This window comes from Cicer arietinum, chromosome 4, assembly GCF_000331145.2.
Source record: "Cicer arietinum cultivar CDC Frontier isolate Library 1 chromosome 4, Cicar.CDCFrontier_v2.0, whole genome shotgun sequence".
Lineage (NCBI taxonomy): Eukaryota > Viridiplantae > Streptophyta > Magnoliopsida > Fabales > Fabaceae > Cicer > Cicer arietinum.
This window is the reverse complement of record NC_021163.2, coordinates 3,226,247-3,249,571: the sequence shown is the minus strand read 5'-3', so window position 1 is coordinate 3,249,571 and position 23,325 is coordinate 3,226,247. Positions and strand designations below refer to the sequence as shown.

Below are 23,325 nucleotides of genomic sequence, written 5' to 3'. Positions count from 1 at the left end.
TTCCCTACAATGAAGCTACACATTAATTACATGGAAATTCAATTTTTTTTACAAATCAATATAATCAAATCCCCCGAAAACAACCAAGTAATAGGGTTCAAGTGATTAATGACCTTCGAGGAAGGTCGAATCAATTGGGATTCGGGAGTATGTCGATTTGAATTCTGACTGGAAAAATCCTTGATCACTTTTTACTTACCTTTCGACCAACTCTGGATTATCAGGGCCCCTATCCCCTAGGAATCGGAAGGTAAAGACAAAAAAAAAAGTAATAAAATCCTTCCAATGAAATGAATCCCAACAATCAGAAAAAACAGCATGTTTGGCAGAGTTATTTTCGAGAAAATAAATGCATTTTGATAGCTCTCTATATCAAGAAAAGAAAACTACATCACCAATCCAGAGCACAAAAATGTGCATGCAGTAAGTGTTCAAAAATATGTCAAAGTTAACAACATGTGCTTACTTGTCTTGCTTAAGAGAAGCTTCTGATACCATAGACAACATAGAGATGAACAAAAGCAAAAGCAATAGCAAGGAGAAAATTTTATTCAAATATAAACAAATTTCTTTTGAAAAAAAAAATATATGTGACAAACAGTATATGCAATATCTGTATAATTGTCTCATTAAAAGAAATCTTTATAATTGTCTAGTAAAGATCTTCATCGAATTAATGTCTGAGTGTAACAAAACAAAAATATAATTGAAAAATATATATGTTATTGAAAACAAGAAAAACCACAACTCAGAATAGGAGGAATCAACCACAAAACAAAAATAAAATTAAAAATAAATAAAACTGAGACAAAATTTGTAGTGTGGAAAGAACATCAAAATCAGCCGTGGAACCAACCAAATCCGATAAAAATATAGCGTAGAAAAACACCAACATTCGATGAAATCAATCCAACAACAGCACGGAAAATTAAAAAAATTAAAATTAAAAAAAAAAGGTGAATATATATTGTCATAGAAGGAAGAGGAAAAGAAAGCTTACCCCTCCGACGCCGACTCCGCTTCCGACTCTGAAAGCCATATCTATGCAGCTGCTGCTACAGTGAAGACTCAAGAAATTAGATGGATTTGTAGAGAGAGAAAGAGAAAAGTTTTTGTGGAGGCCAAAATGAGAGAAAATGCAACCGTAATTCTAGAAAAATATGGTTCAAAAAAATATATGAAAAGAAATTAAAAAAATGCCTACATCGTAATTTTTATAGACCTTTTTCTTTTTTACTAAAATACATATTCATTTGAATCGGTAAAATATATATAAATAGAAAAATAAAACACAAATTTAATAATATTAAAACTGAAAAGTGGTGAATCTAAAAATAAATTTATAATATTCCGTTAATAATATAAAATAGTAAAATATTTAAAAATGTGTCATAGTCAAATTTTTCTTTGAATTAGTCTCTAAAATAGATTGAAGTCTAAAATAGATTGAAGTTGTATCATCAATTAGAATCAATAAACAACCTAATAAGACGAAAAAACTATGAAAATGATGAATAAAATAATAACTCACATAAACTGAGGATTTTTTACATCAATATCCCTTTATTTAAATTTTTTAACCAAAATATCATACTTTCGAATTTATATACCAAAATGTCCTATTTGTTGGGCACAGTAGGATATCGATGGGGTGCGGCCTGAAGAGTTAATTTTTTTCACCCAGTAGGAGGTCGTTGTCGAGAATGCGACCTTCCAAAGGGTTTTTAAAATTTTTTCTTTTCGTTTTAGAGTTATTTAATTGTTAAATTAATTAATAATTATATTAAATAATACATTAATAAATAATAATAATACATTAATAAATAATAATAACATATTAATAAATAATAATAATTAATAATTATTATTAGTAAAAATTGTTATAATTAAAAATTATTAAAACTAAAATAGTAAATTAATATATAAATTTCAAAGAAAATACATTAAAAAAAATGATACATCAAATTTGAGTTGATGTGCCAACAGCGTTTAGACAAGGTTTCCTAGTATGACCAGATACCCTATATAATCCACATTTTTTTGTACTCTTTCTGTAGTGTCAATTTCTGTTCTAATGTGTTTGCTCTTTGGCCGACCTTTTTTGACTCTCTGCATTAGTGGACTGTGACACAACTTAATACCTTCATATTGTGGCCAATATCCTTTGTTTGGTATGGGTGGGAAGGCTTCATCGTAGACTTTTAATATCGTTTCCTCTTTGTACACATCAGGTATAAGGCTCAAATAATCATATTTTATACTAGAACATGCTGCTATGACATGTGAATAAGGCATATGGAAGCAGAATATCAACATTTCCTACCTAACTTTAATCCACCATCTCACCTGAAAAACATCAATTTAGATACTCAAGAGCGTTCAAGTGAATTTCATCACTTGTTCATTAACGAAGTTTCAGTAGTAGATGAAACTCTTGAAGTTGGAAAGAAGTTTCCATATCAAGCTAAACATATGGAATGAAGTTACGACGAAGCCTTCCCACCCATACCAAACAAATGATATTGATCACAATATGAAGGTATTAAGTTGTGTCACATTCCACTAATGTGGAGAGTTAAGAAAGGTCGGTCAAAAAGCAAACGCATTAGAACAGAAATACAGAAACATAAACAGTACCAAAAAAATGTGGATTATGTAGGGTATCTGGTCATACTAAGAAACATTGTCCAAACGATGCAGGCACATCCACTCAAATTTGATGTATCATTTTTTTAATATATTTTCTTTGAAATTTATATATTAATTTACTATTTTAATTTTAATAATTTTTAATTATATCAATTTTTACTACTACTAATAATAATAATTATTATTATTATTATTATTATTATTATTATTTATTAATGTACTTATTATTATTTATTAATGTAATATTTAATATAATTATTAATTAATTTAACAATTAAATAACTCTAAAACATAAAAAGAAAATTCAAAAACCCTTTGGGAGGTCGTATCCCCAGCGAGCGACCTCCTACTGTGTGAAAAAATTAACTCTTCAGGCAGCATTTCCCGACGATATTCTACTGTGCCTAAAAAATAGGACATTTTGATATATAAATTTGAAAGTATAGTATTTTGGTTAAAAAATTTTTTTAAAAAATAGATATTGATGTAAAAAATCCCATAAATGACTAACAAATTCAATCCTGTCATAAATAACAAATCAAAGAAATTTCTGTGTGAATTATAAATATTAAAATTATAAACTTAAAATATGAAGAATTAATTATATTTTAATTAAAATAAGAAGAATAGTTTTTTTAATTTTTTTATAAATTGATATTATTAATACGAAACATCAATTATCTTTATTGATGATTAATATTTTTCAGAGACTAATCCATTAGACGACGTCTCTTCTTCAAATTAGATTTCGTTTAACTTTTTTCTTAAAGAAATAAATCTCATCAGAAAGAAAAAGGAAAAGTAAAACCCAAGTAGAAGAAAAACCCACAACACAAATAAAGAATGGATTCTATGAGGTCCACAATTAATGCAGTCTAAATCAATGAATCTAGGCATCTAGCGTTGAGTAAACATCAAACGATATATTTTTCTTTTAAAAATAAACACACCATTTAAACATGTTTATATTTTCTAAATGGTAAAGTTTATGATGAAGTCGGTAGTTTATTTTGAACTACCTTTTAAGGAATGGCCTATCTTAAAGCTTAAGCGGGTTTGATGCACAAGTTAAATTTACGTCGAGTAAAAATGATTATATGTGATAAAAAATTGTTAAAAATATAAAATAACATACTAAAGGGTAAACAAGAAAAAAGTAATTTTTTCGTACATGATTGGCAATAACCTCTATCAACTTGTCCTACTAAATTTCCTTTGATAATAAATATTATCAAAAAAAATAATTAAAAAAATAGATTAGAGGAATCTCATTCTATATAAGCAAATGGGGCAATCTATGCTCTTGCCTCACACCTCTTCTATTTTCATATTTATTTTAGATAAGCAATAGAGTTCGAATTCAGTGGAAATGATTAGACTTTTATAATATGATGTTTAAATAATTAAATTTTAAATAGAAGAAATACTTATATTTCATATTTAATATCTGATGCACCTTTAATATAGAATTGACTACATTGTGTTAAATTTACTTACTAGTAAAGATATAAATAAAATAAAATAAAAAAGTTGAAAATGAAATATTTATAGAGATTAAAATATTATGAACACCTTTTATTATATCTTTAACATTGTATTTTATTTTTTTTTCTTATGAAAAATAGTATTAAATGTAGTTAAAATTATTTATGGTTAGGTAGAAATTGTTAGGTTAGTTACATTAATAGTACTATATAAAAGTATATCATACTCTAATTGTAAAAATAATTTTTAAAATAATCATTTCAAATTTTATTTTTCTTTTTAATTATTTCTCTCTTTCTTTGGCTCAACTATATTTCTCAACTAATGGAATTTAAAAAAATTAATGAACAAGACCATATTTACATTAAAATACAACAAAAGACTTAAAAAGAGATTAGGATAATCTGAAATGATCCAAACAAGGCCACAAGAGTGGCTTAAACAAGCAAAAGCTTCGGTATAAGAATTTGTCTCACAATAGATATGGCAAATATGAATTATTGAGGAGGGATTGGTTGATTTCCTTGAAGAGGGGTTGAAGATTGGGTATAGTATTATAATGATAAAGCATAGCCTGAAATTGAGCAACCACAATACGTGAATGTGAGGTTTCAATATGACAATTGAAGTCTTTAATGTAATGAAGCTTCAACGTGAGAGGTGTAAGAACCACCAATGTCATGGGATTAATTCCCTCTCTATGAGGAATGTTGCATTCCCCTCTCTGCGGTGATCAATTTTTTCCTCTCAAAAGTTCAATGGAATTGCCTTTGTTTTGCATTTCTTTTCTTCTGTTTTGGCACTTTACATCTAAAAATAATTTATTCTTTGATCATTTTACACTATTAGAAAAAATATATATACTTAAGAGAATAATATTGCTTTAACAAAATTATTCTTATTATGTATTAATTCATTATTTATATTGTAATAAATATATAGTAAAATATATTGTATTAAAAATAACGCATATAGTCTTAATTAAAAAGTATAATTATAAAAAAATGTATTGAAAATTAAAATAGTCTTTTATTTTGAAATAATTTTATTTTTATAAATAAATCAATTATTGTTAAACGGATAGAGTTTATATATTATTAACAAAAAAACTCACGACCAACCAACATAATATGCTTTAAGCCAAATACCAAATAAAATTTTCTCTTTATTAATGGTCCAACGAACTTTAGATTTTAGAAGAGTTTTAATATGAGATTGTAAAATAATTAAATTTGTCTATAGAATTATACGTGAGTGATTATAATCGAAAGTGTCATATGATCATTTAAAAAAGTTATATTATTTTTTATTTTAATCTTAATCATTCATGACTTGAATAATGATTAAGATTCATTCCTCTCACACTTTTATTATAAAAATTCTCTCATTTGATAAGTTTCCTTATAAACACAATCATATTGTCCGGCGGCGGAGAGAAAGGGAATTGACAAGTGCCATAGTCCCCCAAGTTTAATATGCAATCAATTATTATATGGTCATACGATAGGTTAATTATTAAGCAATTTTGACACAAAAATATAGTTAAATATATATTTTATTATTCATTTTGATCTTCAAATGTGTCTTTTATTAATTATATTAGTTTTTAAATGTGTTTTTTATTAACCAATTTGATTCATAAAATAACTAACAAAGAAGAGTTTAATTATGTATTTAATTTTGATATATTCTAAATTATAGGAATCGCACGTCACACATTTTAAGAAATTATTTACTTTTATTTAAATATTATAGTTATGGTGAAGGCCCTTAAATATTAATTCATGATTCACTCACTTATTGTTTGTCATTATCATTAGTCACTTATTGTTTGTCATTATCATTTGATTAACTTTTCCACATCAATAAACAAAAATTAGACACCACCAACTGACTTTTCAATTTTTTTTTCAAAGATCAACAGTAGTAATTAATATTGTCAATATTATTAATATTTTACAAGAAATAGAGCATATAATCTTTTTCTCTTTAACTATTCCCTCCAAACTAATCTTATATCCTCTAAATAGTTTTTCAATTTTCATATCAACCGCAAAAGAAAGTCCTAAATGGATCCCTAGAGTTTTAAGTCAATTCCTAATATATTTATCTTAGTTTAAATTTCATCAAATCTACTATCAAATTGGTTATTTGTCGGAAAGGGATATCCATGCAACAAATGCTAAGAAACCGCCAAAGGAAAATGAATGAAGTAATAATTGAAAATTATCCATGAATATATTAACATAATATATTTAGTCTAAATTATTAACATATTTTTATTTATAACTAAAAACGGAGAGAAATAATTGATTAATGAACGGTCGCTGATGAAATTTGAAACAAAATAGACCTGGAGAAAAATATCATAGCAGGTAGAGAATTTAAACAAGATTAAATGTACATGCATGTATCCGTCGTCCTTGAATTTAATTAGTCTAAAGTTCAAATACTCAGACCTATAAGATGGTGTTTGTGATTTCATTAAAAAGTACTCTTTTGTGGAAAATCAATATTCACTACCAACTCTGATGAATACTTTAACTAGATTAATTATATACGTACGTTTTTTGTATATCGAGTGTTAATATTCTTGCTTATACAATGTATTGAGTCGATCTTTGATTATTATTTTTGTCACTGTTTACTGGATGAATTTTAAATTTTTGTTGTTGTTGTAAAAACCATTTAAATTGAATTTCAGATTCAATTTTAAAAACTAAACCAAACTATATATGATATTATATTAAATTATTATTTTCTAATTTTAATTATTTTCAACAGTATTTATTTATTTAATTTATTATATTTTAATTATTATTTTATATATTTTAAACATAATCGTTTCAAGCAAGGGACATATCAATGAAGGGGAGAACATGGATTTGTATTCTTCCCTCCCTTAAAATAATTTATTATAATTAGTGAAATATTTGCATAAAATAATGTCTTAAAATGAGACTCAATTTTAAATTTTTAATGTGATATAAATTTTTTTTATTTTTAACTTTTAATTAATATCATATACATCATTCACAAGTAACATTTTTTCAATTTATATTTTTAATAACGGTGAATACATTAATATTAAATAAAATTAATTTGATAAAAATATTATTATATTTTTTTAACAGCCATTATATAATTTGTGTGTAAAATAATTTATTGTCATTTATTACGAAACAATGAGAATAATATAAATAATAATTTTTACAGTAATATATATATATATATATATATATATATTTCTTGACTTTTTATTTAATTTTTTTTTAATTCATCCATATTCAAATTTCAAAGTTATTATGTGATATTAACTTTTAGTATATTAAAATATAATACTAATTACTTTAACATAATTTTATAATATAATTAATATCCAAATAATATTTTATAAATTATAATGTAAATTAATATAAAATTGATCTAATTTAAAATACATTAATTAAAATTATGTTATACTTTTTTGTCATCCAAACGAAACTAAATCACGAATAATTCAATCAGATAAATATGTACCTGGTAATATATTCAAACCTCACAGCACGAACACCCCTACTCACTCCTACTGCTTGATAGTCCTTAAGCTACTATATATAAAAAAAGTAGAAAAGAGAACAGTGGATGTGGCCTCCATCGCCTCGCACGCAACCCATAAATTATTATGAGATCCGATTCGTCCAACATTTGCAAAAACTCATCTTTTACATCGTAACCTTTTATTGAAATGTCAAATCTACTTATATATCTCACTTTATATATCATTATTCGTATTATTAATGCTACTTCCTCCAATAAAACAAACGAATGTAAGATATTGGATTAAAATGTCCAACTTATAAAACGACTAATATACATGTGGTTTTTGTGTTATGGTTGGTTATTTGAGGAGATTAATATGTACTGAATATTATTGCTCATTTGGAATATAATTACTGTTTGGAAAATCAAAATTCATGTTAAAGACTCATGTTTGATCAAATTTTATATATTGTAGCTTTTAAAAATATTCATAATATTTATGTTTACTAAGTCTATATTTTTGCCCATTGATCATTTGGTTGGATTTATGACCCATATTTTTTTTTACGTCTATTTTATTTTTTTTGTTCCTAGACGAATGTGAGAGTATATATGTTAGGAGGAGAGAATAAAATGTTGTTGCTAAGTGATTGAACCTTAACTTTCTACAAGTAATTATTTTCATGTTCCTGATCAAATAACTTAAAGGACATAAATAGTTAATATTTGTGTCCTTTGATCATTTAGTCTGAATTCAATTTTTGACTTATGCTACGAAAAAATAATCAACATATTAAAAAATGCCAATCCCTTAAAAAAAAAATTAACTAAGTTGAAAATCGAAGTGACATCGAGAAATACATGGATCTGCTAAAGACATATTTAATTAATTTAATTATTTAGTACTTTATATGAGGTTGGGAGAATGAGGACGATAGGAGAGTTAAAAACGGACTGCACGATGCGACTTGAATTATTATAGTATATAAATATAATATATATTCCCAGAAATCAAAGCACGTGATTGTACAAGTGGCTGAATGAATCCACGAGTGCAAGTCCTTCTCTTTCCATATGCACATAGAAATATCAGATGACGATATCACGTCCACGTGTAATATAAAATATATTTTTTAATTATCATTTTTTTAATCTTTTCTTAAGGAATGTATTTTGAACATTTTTAACATGACCAAAATTGATGACACAACCTTTATCAACAACAAACAACATCGATGACACAAAATTGAAATTTAGTGTGTAGTTTTAAATCTCATCCTAACTCAATTAGTGTGACCCAGTAAGCAGCAAACACTAAGATTATATTTTAATCTTAAAAATTAAGATTTTTATTACAAAAATTATAATTTTAATAATTTAAAAATGGACAAAATATATTTTAATCTCCATTAAATTTTATTTTAGTTTTTGTAAAACAAATCTCAATTTTTTAGTTCTTACATTTTTTAAATTCATTTTTAGTCTCTATTTTGAAAAGTTTTTTTTATAAAAAAATAATATTTTTAATTTCTATAAAATTAAAATAGAGAGTAGAAGTAAATAAAAAAAATTATAGACTAAATTTAAAAGATCATAATTTTGTAGAAAATTAAGAATAAATTTAATTACAAAAATTCACCCTCATTTATTATATTATAAAAAATTCAGGACCTCGTCATTCATCAACGGGACCATGTGTTATTAGACTACTTGTACAATTCAATAGTCATTCTTGTATATTATCTAAAATAAGTAATTTAAGTCAACTAATTAATATGTTTTTCTGATTTCGTCTCACCATGTGTGTCGTTTAAGATTTTGACACATATATTAAAAAATATAATAATTAAAAGAAAGAAACAAATTATTTTATTAAACTATTTATTTTAATTAGGCTAAATACCATATGCGGTTCCTTAACTTAACTTCGATTAACGATTTAGTTCTTTATTTTTTTTATTGGTCCTTTATGTTTTTAAATAATTTCAGCGTTACCCTTTAAGCAGAGTTCCGTTAAGAAAAAGTTAAAAAATCCTTCATATGTTTTCTCTTAATTTAGATTTTCTCTCACATTTTTCTTTATGTTGTTTGGTTTTTCTTCTCATCTTCCTTCTCCAAATTTTCAAATCTCCAAATTCTTAACCCTAAATTCCCAAAGGGAGCAAGGGCGGTTAATACTAAATGAAGTATAAAACAAACTTTGAAATAATTGTTTTATATTTTGATAATAAGATTTTGTTCAAATTATTTTATACTTTTATTTGAATTTTATCTTCCATTTTTAGATGTAAAATCATTTATTAATTTGTAATTAACTTTATTTAATATTTCTCTTACAATCGATAATAAAATCAATTTATTTAATATTTATCGATATATTTTTTGTCTTAGATAAAAGAACAATAAAAACAAAATAATAGAATCTTAAATGAAAATTATTAAAAATCAAGAAATCAAAAACCTATAAATTCATATAAAATAAACATTCATATAAAATAAAGTAGAAAATCAAGATCACATAGACTCTAAATTAAAATTAAATAACTATGAATTAAGGCAAAAAGATTAAAAAAATATTGAATGGTATATACTTTTATTCAAGAGTAAAGTGGGCTAAATCCATTCAAACTCTAAATAGGAGTAAATTATAGTTTTAGCATATGAAACAAAACAGCTAAAACGACAATAGAGCATTTAAAGGAGCAAAAGGAAAAAATATGATCGTATAGGGTATTAAAAAGAGCAAAAAGATAGGTCTGGAGTACATATTAATTACAATATTAATATCTATTTTTATCAATTCACGAAATTAATTATTTTTTTTAAAATTCGACAATTTTAATTTCTCATTCAAATTTTTAAATTAAAAAACAATAATGTCACATGTTTTAAATGATGTGACATTTGATACAACAACGAATAATGATTAACATCAATGAAATTATCACTAAACCCTTTAAAAATTGAAGTTTTAACTTTTGAAATTATTCATTTTTGTTAATTTAATGATATTAAATAATTAAAATATTTAGATGATTATATATCATGAGATTGTATATCAACATTTAAAATATATCACATTACCATTCTTTAGTTAAAAATTCATAAAACGAAATCAAAACTATTGAATTTTAAAATAAATGAACCAATTTTGTGAATTAGTGAAAATTAAAGGACTAAAACTATAATTAAATACTTTTATCAAACATTCTACAATTTCTATTGAGGATGACGCAAACTACGCGACTATTTGATGATTCTCTAGGGGATCTCACTCAATGAGTTTAAGAGCTAATTCATTATGACCTAAAATGTCATGTCCTCTTCCATTGCCTTACAACACATGGAAGTACTATGGCTCCTCAAGACCATTTGCACCATTATAAAGGTCGTTAATTGGAGTATCAAAATTAATCAAAAGCGCATGAAACTTAACAATTCAATTATTAAACTTGTGTTTCATGTTTATAGTTTACATGAACTGAAGCGACTAGTTTACACACACAATCAATCAAATTTATCATTTTTATTGTAATTTATGTTTTATTTTTATGTCTTATATTTTACTTACGTTTTTCTTGAGTTTAATAGTTTATAAAAAATCAACTTTACACTTAACACTTTTTGAAAGAGTTAAAGAACCTACGACTAAGGAGTAAATTCGCTCATTGACACAATCATTTAAAACAAACCGAGAATTACAATTGAAAGCCATTTACACATATAAACATCATCCCATGATTTGTGGAATCTGATTTCTCATTTAATTTTAGGCATCATCTTTTCCTTGTTTGATGATAGTGACTAGTGAGACTGAGTATAAGAAAAATGCCATGTACCCACATATTTATCTCAACAACCGTTGGTTTGGATGCTCATAGATTTTAAAAGATTAGTTATTCAAAGTAATTTTTTTTTAATAATAATAGAACTTATATAATTGTAGCAATACTATCAATGGGGTTAAAACTAGAGAAATGAGTTAGACTCCTATAACATAGTTAACTAATCGAATTCGGTTCTCGTTGAAAAATATTCACCTTTAATATTTGACACAATTCAAATAAAATTACTTAAATGATAGAAGCTATAAAAAAAATATTATAATAATACTTGAACATCCAATTAATTATTAATGTGTAATGTTGGTGTTGTAATATGAAGAAATATAAAAAAAATGAGGTCTTGAATGGAAAAATGAATTTCCAAACTTTGATGATTGATGACTATAAGATTTTAATAAATTTTTAGAGAATTAATTATTAAATGAAAATTATTTAAATAAGAGAGAAAATTTAATTAAGAAATAGATAGAAATAAAGTTACTAAAAGATAAAAAAAGTAAAAGTCAGAAGATCTTAATTCATAGAATAAGTGTATGGAAATTATAGGTTTTCACATAAATCATTGTTGAATTAAAAAATAAAATTTCTATTAATTAAATCTAACCGTCGCTACAAAATTGTGCCCAACTTAATCGTGTGACGATACTTATCATTAAATAATTAATATGACGGGTTTTGAAATCACTTTACACTCTCCTTAATTAAATTACAAACAAATTGTTAGTTTGTTTTATTTTATTTTTAAGATTTGTCCCAGTACAAAGTTAATAAATTAAAAATTATAATTATGTATATATATAATATTAATAATGTTTTTATCAATAATAAATATTATTCAGTTTATTTTATAAAATGAGTTGCAAACTTTAAATAGACTTATCCTTGTTTTTGTTTTTATCTGTTCGTGACAGGAAAGACAACCTCTTTCGCGGAAACTGCAAAATAGTTTGAACAGAAAATTATGTTTTATTTTTTCTTTCTTTTGTTGGACTATTAAAAAAAAAAGTCATGGCGTGCGGAATATCCAAGATAAATAGCGAGCATATGTCATTGGAAATGAAGTTGAAGAAGGAAACTAAACTAGCTTAGCTTACTAAGAAGAGTGATACTATAGCTTGGTACTAATTAATTAATACTGCATTCTTCTTCCATTTTATATATTTGTTACCATCAACATGGTAAGAGCTCCTTGTTGTGAAAAGATGGGATTGAAAAGAGGTCCTTGGTCTCTTGACGAAGATCAAATCCTTACTTCTTACATCCAAAAACACGGCCATGGCAACTGGCGCGCCCTCCCTAAACTTGCAGGTACATATACTATATGAGTCATTTCAATTTTTTTTATTTAATGTAAAACTTTTATTCATACTTATGCACCTAGATGTATGAAAAACTTAGCCTAGTTTTTTTTTTTTTTTTTATGGATAAACTAATTAGTATTCTTGTGCGCAATTGCTGAGACTATAATTAAGTCTAGCCTTTTTTTTTATTAGCAAGTGCCATGAATTTTTCCCCTTTTGATTATTATTTTTGTGGATTGATTTTTGTAATGTCATGTTATATGTATTGATTTAAATTTTTTGGGTTTGTTTTGATGAATTTCGTGTGCAGGCTTGTTAAGGTGTGGAAAGAGCTGTAGACTTAGATGGATTAACTATTTGAAACCTGATATCAAGAGAGGAAATTTCACAAATGAAGAAGAGGAAACTATCATTAAGCTTCACGAAAAGTTAGGGAACAGGTATATATACATATTCACTATTTTCCTTTCTTAGATCCATATATAACATTTATGCTAACAAGTCAAATTCTTAGTTTACATGATGCTGTCCTGTTTTATATGATCTGTTTAATGTTTAATTTTCTGATATTATAAGGTGATTGTATATTTAATTAAGAAATGGATTTGGCTTCTTCCTTCTTTTAGTGGTGGGGGCCAGAGCCATTATTAATTGTCAACATTGAAATAAATTAAAATCAAAAAGTTGTGTTAGCTAAATATTTAGTAAATCTATTATGGAGATCATTATATTGTTGTATAGTATCTTTAACTAAGCTTAAAAAATTAGATGTGATCCCACATTTGGTGCAAGTGGTATTAAAAAAGAGTAAAGAAAACTTATGGATTCAAAGCATAAATCAATGACATGACACATGCATCTATATGCCTATAAATAATTATGTATCATTATGAAACAATAGAAAGAATCTGATTAAGTAGTCACTATCACTAGTGGAAGATAGAAAAATTACTCTATGTTAATAAACATTAGACCAATAAATAAATAATTTTTATAAAAGAAGGCGAGGTTGTAACTTCAAGAAACTTGATTAGATCTGTGCCTTAGAGTGGCATTATATGGCACATGCAGCTATATACATGAGATTCACTGTGTCAGTGTAATCTATTAAAACAATCTCAAATTTTGTTGTTTTCTGTTTCACTATATTCATAAAAAATACTCAACGCGATTCTCGTGCAATTACTATTTTATAAATAAAAATATTAATGATCAAAATTCTTATTTTCACAACAAATTTTTTATTTCTTTCAGTCGTATAGCAGTTATAAATGATGTATTTTTATACAGTATGAAAATACAGTGTTGAATTTCACTCTTAACGAATGATTATTTGATTCTTATTTTTCAGGTGGTCAGCAATTGCGGCAAAATTACCAGGAAGAACGGACAATGAAATAAAAAATGTGTGGCACACACATTTGAAGAAGAAATTAACAAAAACCAATTCAGAAACCAAAAGGGTCACAAAAAAACCAAAAATCAAACGTTCTGATTCAAATTCAAGCACAATAACTCAATCAGAACAAGCAAGTCTTAGTTTTCATGAAATAGAGACATCATCATCAGCATCAGCATCTGCATCTGCATGCACTAGTTCAAGTGATTTTTCATCTGTCACAGTTGGTGAAAGCAAAAATACAAAAAGTGAAGACATAGAATCAATGGAAACCATATCACCAATAATTGATGAGAGTTTTTGGTCAGAAGCAGCAGCATTGGATGAAACGTCCACTGATATGTCATCAAAAAATTCTTTGACAGTTTCAAATGAGATATTGCCATTGCAATACTCTTCTAACTATGATGAAATTTTCCAACAGAGTCATGATTATAATTCTAACTTTGATGATGGCATGGATTTTTGGTATGACATATTCATCAGGACTGGGGATCAAATAGAATTGCCAGAGTTCTGAATTTTTCAAATAACATAAATAACTTCAAACATTTTTTTTTCTACGAGCTCAAACATCGACAATTTTAAACTATTCAATGAAGAGATTTTCATATCGACAATGAGATTCTACTTTACATTCATATATGATATATGATATGATGATATGAGTTGCATCTTTATCAATTGGACCGTGTTTCATTGGTACATGGTAACTTCAATTTGAAAGTACAAGGAAAGAAAGGGTATATTAATTTCAAATGTGAGGATTTCATTGTCTCTTAGGAGCTACAGAGTATGGAGCTAATGATATGTAAAAGAAGGAAGTACTCCAAGTGAAACATTGATTTTTTTTTTTAATAATGTATATTATGCTAAACAACAAGTCTCTTAACATTTTTCTTTTTTACAACTTATTGTTTAATTAGGTTTTTAGGTTGTAGAGTTTTATTGTAATAATACCAAATGATGTACTAAATTTAGTATGTGAAAGTATTCAGAATTTTGATATTTGCCCTTATAAGCTTTCTTATAAACTACTATCTTTCATGCATTATAAAATACTAGTTTGATTGGGCATAAAAAGAAATCCAATAATAATATTTAAACACACGAGAACGACACAAACATGGAAAACCATACGAACCAAGAAGATTCACGCTTTGCTAAGTGGTTTATGAGGTGTAAATATTTAGTCAATTAAGTTTGTTATGTGGTTAATGAGTAGTCAATTTTTTATATGTATTTTTCACGCTATGTTTTCTTTTACTAACAAAAATAGAATTTATTTATTTAAATCGATAAAAATTACATCGATTAATAATATAATTTAAAATTGATAAAATTGAAAACGATGAATCTATGAACAAATCTACAACATCTATGTTAATATATATTACGATAAAGTTGAATATATGTTGGATCAAAGTTGATTTGTCAATTTAAAATCAGACCAATGTACAGAACGTACAACACAATCAAAATAAAATGAGAAAATCATTTATTCAGATTTAAAAAAAAATAAAAAAAAATTATTTAGAAGAATAATTTTGAATAAAAAATTAATCATAATTACTTCTCTTAGATGAAAGAAAAATAAAATTTGAACAAAAGAGAAAAAAAAGGAGGCTCGTAAGGTTTTTGCTAGTGTATTATTCACACTATGCTATATGGTTAATTGTGTGCATATATTCGATTAATTAAGTTTATTATGTAGCTCGAGTAGAAAAAAAAGTTCGATTATGTAGCTAATGGATTGCTAATTTATTTGGACATTATTGATTTCTTTTATCATCATAAGTCAAATATCTGTGGTTTTGTTGTTGTTACTATAAGTCAAATTTCTTATAGATCCGGCCCCTAAAGTATAAAAGGTGTATAACATTTAAATATTTAATTAATTCAATTTATTATGGATCAAATATTTATACATTATTAACTAACTCACACAGTACTTAGTCGATGAATTGAATTAATAATTTATCAACCACATAATTAACTAAATTAATCATGTATGTTTTAGTGAGTTATGAAAGACAAAATTAATTCTGTAAACAAAAAATTAATCTATTAACCTCGTAATGAACAATATTAACAAAATATTCACACATAAAAATTGATAATTCGTTAACCATATATTGAATTGAATTATTCAAGTATTTAGATGTGATTAACCATTTATTAAAGTGTGAAATGTGTATACGATGTACTGTATTTGTGTTGATAATGTCTCTTCAAATAACATTGCTTTTGTTATTTGGGGTCAATTTCAAATAACATTGCTTAAAGAATAATAATTGCATGCAGTCCAATGGAAGATCAAATTTGAACAAGTCCACTTTGAACTTTAATTTTGATGAAACTTTTCCTTTTTGGATGAAACCTTTGAACTTTGTTTAATTGCAATTTGCAAGTGATTTAGTAGATGACGGAAAGTAAAATTTTGGGCAGCCTAGGTAACTGTTCATCAAGACAAGTGGGTGTGGCAGTACATTTTGGACCACCGTACTATATACAAATTTATAATGCAATTAAATATTATTTAGTTAGTACCAAATTGAATCATGCATGGAGTAATTTACTCAATAATTGAGTGTAACTGCAGCATATACTCACAAAAGCTGCGTCAATTTCTATGTAAAGTTAAGTTGTTTTGTGATCGTGAAATGATTATAATAATATGAATGGTTCAAGTAGACCGTTGTAGTAAGAGACGACCGCAATATTTCAGTTAAAAAATTAAATAATCCAAAAAGGATGAAAAAATATGTTATTTTCAATTTTTAAATATCAACCTACCTCATTTTATCTTATTGACAGGGTTTATTTATAACCATGGTGAGTTAGTAGTTGGCCATGAAAAATGTTTACCAAGTAAAATGACCAATACCACTTCAATGTCTTGAATTTAACTTTGTGAGGAGACTTTACAGGCTGATACAACAAATTTGGAGACCTAAAAGGGTCTTCAAAATGAGACTGTTTTTTTTACATAAAGTTGAGTTTTTCTTAAAAAAAATTAATGCAATTTTTTGACGCATATTAGATTCTTTTTAAATGTGAAATAATAATATAGAAACTATAGATCTTAAAAATTAAATTTGAAATTGAATTTATTGGTTATATATATATATATATATAGATATTATTTATGAGTTTTAAACAAATAAAATTGTAATTGTCTATTGAAATTGTTTTAATGTATATCCTCTCAATTGTTAAAATCATAATAATAGTAGAAGTCTGAATTTGAACAGTAGATAAAAGACTAAAAAATTTACATTTCACTGACTAAACAAACATATAAGCGTAAGTAAATTTGTAACATATTATTAAACTATTTAGTTTGAAGATTTTTTTTTGTTAAGTAAATATATTTTTGATGTCTAAAGTTCTTATTTTAGTGGTTTGGTCTTTGAGCCAATCATGAGATTTTATTATTTCATCATCAAAAATAGATTATTTTTTTACGTTTTAATAAAATAAAAGAAAAACAATTTTAATCCTGAAACGTGGGAGACTTGGTAGTTATAGTCACTAAAAATATTGAAGTGACCTATATACATCACCAATATTTCTTTTGTTAGTAATTTGATAAAATTAAATTGATAAAAAAATACAGTTAAGGATTATTAAATTGACTAATTAAAAATATATTCAAAACTAAAAAAATAACATTTTAAATATATATGATTTTATAATTTTAATACATTAAAAAAAATTATTGTGACTTTGTCTCGCATATCAAAAACCAATATGGTTGTAACTCTTTTCTAAACTATATTGTTGAGGCAAACACAAGACAAGGTAAGATCTTGTCTAAAGTTAAGAATATTGGGCAACACAACTATTAACACCTCCAATTTTCACTACTACACCTAGATAGTATTCTGAAAGTTTATCTTTGAAGAGCTAAGTTTGCCCAAAAAATTAATTTTAGGCAGCAAAATATGTATAAAAAAATACATCAATGATCATTATTATGGCTTTGTGGATAGAGTTTTATTTTCACTGGTCTTGTTATGAGTTAAAGTGAAACTATTCGTATATTTTAGTACTATAGCACACAACACAAGCGTCCAAGTGCACTTAATTTTCAATTCTAAAAATCATAAGCAGAAGACAAAATTAGTTGAGCACTTTCCAACATTTATATTGGCTAAGAAACTTGCTAGAAATTATTGTTTGCTTCAATTCCGACTGCGGATGGTTTTCCACGTACATTCTTTTTATCTTCAAATAAGTAATAATGTATTTTTTTAAAGTCATTGTGATGATGAATTCATATAGGAACTCAAATGAAAATGTGTTCAGAAAAGACTAATTCTTTTATATAAGTCATCTACGATGAGATGGTTATTACTTATTTCAATTCTAGATAAAAATTATACATGAGAGCAAAATATAGAGAAAACATTATTGTTAACTTGATTAATAATAAATACAAGAGACTTTATTTATACATATGAGTCCATATGAAAACTAAGAAAATACAAGTATAACTCTCATAGCCACCATAAGTAACTCTTGACTAATATCAACAAACTATATCTCTAGTAGTTGTCATATAGCAAGCCCAATGAGAATGATTGCGTTTTTATTCTATGAATGAAATATTGCAAAGTTTTCATTGACTATACACATATGCAATGCAAAAGTCTTCAAAGGGGCGACATGCCTATTTAGTTCTGTTCATAAAAAAAAAAACCTCTTAGTTGGAATAAGTGTTCACACTTTAAGTTTATGAACTCGCATATTATTCACTAATCTTATGCAATCAACTATCAATTATTTTGTGAAGTGAACTAATAATACAACTAAAGAAGTGTATAATTGAAAGGAATAAAATCGAATGTAAATTATGTAGCATTGGTCTAATTTAGTGTGCTCTAACACTTCTCCTTTGTTTGGGAATCGTACAAAGGCACATTTTTATTCTGACATGCAGGAATTTGGGATTTTAAAAGTTTTCTTTGTTCATGTTCATGCGTCTAATGTTCTTGCGTTAAAGAGTGTTGTAGCATCTCACATCTTCAACTGAGTCAAGTGTAATATTGATGACAATGTTAAAGGTTGTCCAGACCCTGTAGCTTGTGGGGGGATCTTCAAAGATAAATATGCTAATTTTTTAGGTGGATTTGTTGTCAATCTACATATGTTTTTTACGCTGAACTCCATGGGTTGATGAATGCTATTGAGATAGTTTAGAAGAAGATTCTGAGTAAGTTTTAGTCAGAGACCGACTCTCAGCTAGTGATGATGGTTTTCAGAAATTATAGTATTGTTCCTTGGCACCTATGTAATAGAAGGTTGAATTGTATGAAGTTAACAAAAACATACATTTTTACATTTCTCATATTTTTAGGTAGGACAACAAGTGTGTTGACAAAATTACTTCTATTGGTATTCAGCATAATGGGATGCTTTGAATAAATTTTGTACTTTTTTTTTTATTTGTCAGATTTTATCCGTTTGAGTTTTCTTAACAAACTTTTTAATGAGGCAAATGCTACCCTTGATTATTCTAGATTAAATTTTGGTCTAATCCCCAAATAATTTTGTATCTTTCTTTTTTTTAAATAACATTTCTGGCGTACTCAAATAATAAGTAGCGGCCAACATAATTGAAATGTCTCGATTTTTCTTGTGATATTGTTGTTCTCCTTTTTGTTTAAAAATAATAATAATATGCAGCATGCGGTCTATTATATATCCATATAGTCATTATTGGTTGATACCAATTGTCAAACATATAATTTTTATTTAATTATTTGTCTATAAAACTATAGTACAACATTAAGAAAAATCAGACCTCACACCAAATATTGGCTTTATGCCTCATATTTTGTTGTGTCGGCCCAGTCATGAATCCTGACTCAAATGATATGCTCAAACATCCTAATATAAGAGTTTAGACATTACAGTACAAGTGGTTTGCATAAAAGGCAAAACCATCCATCAATAGTTTCTCAACATCTTAGAGCAGCATTATTCAAAAATTGACAAACAATGGAACCTCCATTGACACTAAACAAGGAAACAAGCCGTCTAAGAGAGGCATGAGTAAGCCAAAGCCTTCTCCTCAGAAAGCTCTTCTGCTGTCGAGTCCAATTTTTTCCTTGAGAACTCATCAATTGAAAGTCCTGAGTTCAAAATTAGAGAAAAAAATTACATCAGATACACATCTAAAAAATGATATTATGGCTAAATAAAATAAATTAATTATTCAAGAGAAAAGTTTAGCCCAAATTAAAGATTCAATATGTTTCACTGCATTTCTTTTTGCAGAACCAGTAATTTATCAAAATCTTACCTTGAACTATTTGCCATTCCCCGTTGCGACAGTTGACGGGAAATGAATATATCAGTCCAGCTGGCACATTGTATGATCCATCAGAATAAACTCCCATGGATACCCAGGTTCCCTGATGATATTGCAATTTGCAAATAAAAGATAAACTTGAGCTGAAGCCATTCATTATAAAGAATTTGAATTAAAGATTCAGCAAAAGAAATAACCAACCTCAGGAGTTCCAAGAACCCAATCTCTAATGTGGTCACAAGCAGCGCTAGCGGCAGATAATGCACTTGAAAGCTTTCTAGCTTTAATAATTGCAGCACCTCGTTGTTGGACGGTAGTTATGAATTCCGCATTCAACCTTGATGATGTAAATTACATAAATGCTTCAATAAATACAAAATATTGGATAAACAGCTTAATTAAGCAATTATAGCACAAAGGTTTATCATATAAGGACTTATGAATAAGCTATTTCAGTTACAAAAGATACAATAAAGTCAAACTAATTTCATATAAACTACAAGTTGTATTCATAAGCTATCACGGAGAGCTTATTGACATGTCATAAGTTGTTTCTATAAGCTCTCATAAACAGTCTTACAAGTGTTAATGGTGTAGATAACTTCAAATAAGTCAATCCAAATAGACTCAAAAATAGTTTAATTTGTCAGTCATGATATTAGTCCATCTACATACCACGCATCATCAGCTATGAGTTCACGGACAGGCTTTTCCGCAGAAGTGGTTTTAACAGTAGCGTGGTTGACATCAGGGTACTGAGTTGATGAATGATTTCCCCAGATTATAACATTTTTCACATCAGAAACTTCAACGTTCAGTCTTTCAGAGATTTGACCCAATGCCCTGTTATGGTCCAATCTTGTCAAACAAGTAATGTTTTTCTCGGGAATAGATGGAGCAAATTCCTTCAAGATCAATGCATTGGTGTTTGCTGGGTTGGCAACAACAAGAACCTGCATCATGAGTCTAAAGATATGTAATATATTCCAGGAAATACATTATGCGTGATTCATGTTTCCAAAGATATGTAAAAATGAACTACTTATTATCTGTTAAGAAAAGAAACATATTTCATCAGAATGGAATCACTAGGACTTCACCATACATTATCCAAATACACATATGAACCAGTACAGACAATAGTAATATATTGGCTTTACATTTATCACCATCACACATAAACCATGATGATAATAGTGTTCAATCAATAGATCAGCCGACACATGTCAAGGCTAAAGAGATGCACGAAAAGGGGGCGGGATATATTTTTTTGACATAAATGTGGCAGAACTAGAAATGGAGATTAATTAAGAGAAAAGCTTGAGGATTCATATATATTTAAAGGATCACCTTGCAGTTTGCAGCAGCATGTTTTTCAAGAGCAGAAGCCTGTGACTTGTAAATAGAGACATTTTTTGTCATCACATCTTTCCTCTCCATACCTTCTTTTCTAGGGAATCCACCAACCATTACAGCAATGTTGACTCCAGTGCATGCCTCAACTACATCAATTGTAGCAACAACTCCTGAAACAAATGATTTTCATAATAATAATACCATTAATCTTGTGAACCATTCAACCAACCAACACAAATCAATGACAATTAGCAAGGAGGGAAAGTGAAACCTTTAAGAAGAGGGAATGCAGCATCCACCAACTCCATTTTAACGCCATTCAGTGATTCAGCTGCAGGTGGGATGTCAAGCATGTGAAGGATGACAGGCTGGTCAGGGCCCAGCATCACTCCCCTAGCAATCATAGGGACAAGAGCATACCCAATTTGTCCTAAAATTGGAAAAACATTTTGTCAGTACAAAAAAGAATACCCCCACCCAAGAATTTTATGTGTCCAAACACGGATTTAGATTCTCTGCCTTTTGGGCAAAATTTAGACCAAAAATCGTCTGTAAATTCAATGTTTAAACAAGAGAATAGCTCACTCAACAAAAAAGTATTCGAAAAGTTTTAAGAAAATCAATTTAGAAAGTTTGTATAACAGTGCAAAGATAGATTTAAGGTCCTGATAGTTGCACAAAATATGATATTATTTCCAATAAACTAAAAAATACTATCTTCACTCAAAATTGGTCCACCAACTCTCATAAAAACTATAGGTAAAAAACCATAGAGAAAAACTAGAAAGAATGGAGGTGTACTAACTTGATATGATAAACAAAAAACATGAAAAATAAGTGGATGAGATCTGATCCGAAAGAATAAAAAACAGGAAATGAAAGTATGAGTGATTAGAATACCTGCAGCACCGGTGACAAGAACGCGAACTGGGTCTTTGGCCATTGGTGGTTTTAGATCGGAGAGAGTAAGAAGAAAAGGATAATAAAGTCTCAAGTATGAAGACCACAACTACTATGATTACTATTTATTCGCGGAGACAACAATGCCACGCTATACTAAAGTCATCGTCATAATTCAATTAAATTAAATTAAAGGCGTGAAACGACACAGCTTTTGGACATTGCTGATGGATGGGTCCATGCGAACCAAGAATATTCTCTTAGTTTACCATGCCTCATCCACGTATTATATATACTCATATTTCTCATTCAATGCGTCTCATTTGCACTGCACATACCTTTTTCTAATACTACTCATACGTTTATCATTTTCAATACAAAATAACAAACAGGATGAATGGATCAAATGGTTTGTGATAAATTGATTTATTGTTGTAAGAGTCAACGTTGAAATCCATTCTATGCACGCTATTGGAGACTGAACTAAAATTTCTAGTCAATCATATTTAGATAAATATAAACAATATAATATCATCTAAAAATGTAGTA

General features: G+C 27.2%; 2 protein-coding genes across 2 annotated transcripts; one reads left to right on the top strand and one right to left on the bottom strand.

Annotated features, from left to right (window-relative positions):
- The first annotated feature begins 12,541 nt into the window (after nucleotides 1-12,541).
- LOC101508022 (transcription factor MYB14-like) lies at nucleotides 12,542-15,209 on the top strand. Its single transcript, XM_004495322.4, has 3 exons — nucleotides 12,542-12,809; nucleotides 13,113-13,242; nucleotides 14,154-15,209. Exons 1-3 carry the CDS (start codon nucleotides 12,677-12,679, stop codon nucleotides 14,719-14,721), a joined length of 831 nt encoding a protein of 276 aa, XP_004495379.1. The 5' UTR covers nucleotides 12,542-12,676; the 3' UTR covers nucleotides 14,722-15,209.
- Nucleotides 15,210-19,939: 4,730 nt separating this feature from the next.
- On the bottom strand, nucleotides 19,940-22,948 carry LOC101507693 (malate dehydrogenase). Its single transcript, XM_004495321.4, has 7 exons — nucleotides 22,777-22,948; nucleotides 22,148-22,306; nucleotides 21,871-22,046; nucleotides 21,196-21,473; nucleotides 20,722-20,857; nucleotides 20,512-20,623; nucleotides 19,940-20,341 (listed from the first exon to the last, which is right to left on the bottom strand). The coding sequence occupies exons 1-7, from the start codon at nucleotides 22,817-22,819 to the stop codon at nucleotides 20,247-20,249; spliced, it is 999 nt and encodes a 332-aa protein (XP_004495378.1). The 5' UTR covers nucleotides 22,820-22,948; the 3' UTR covers nucleotides 19,940-20,246.
- Nucleotides 22,949-23,325: the final 377 nt, after the last annotated feature.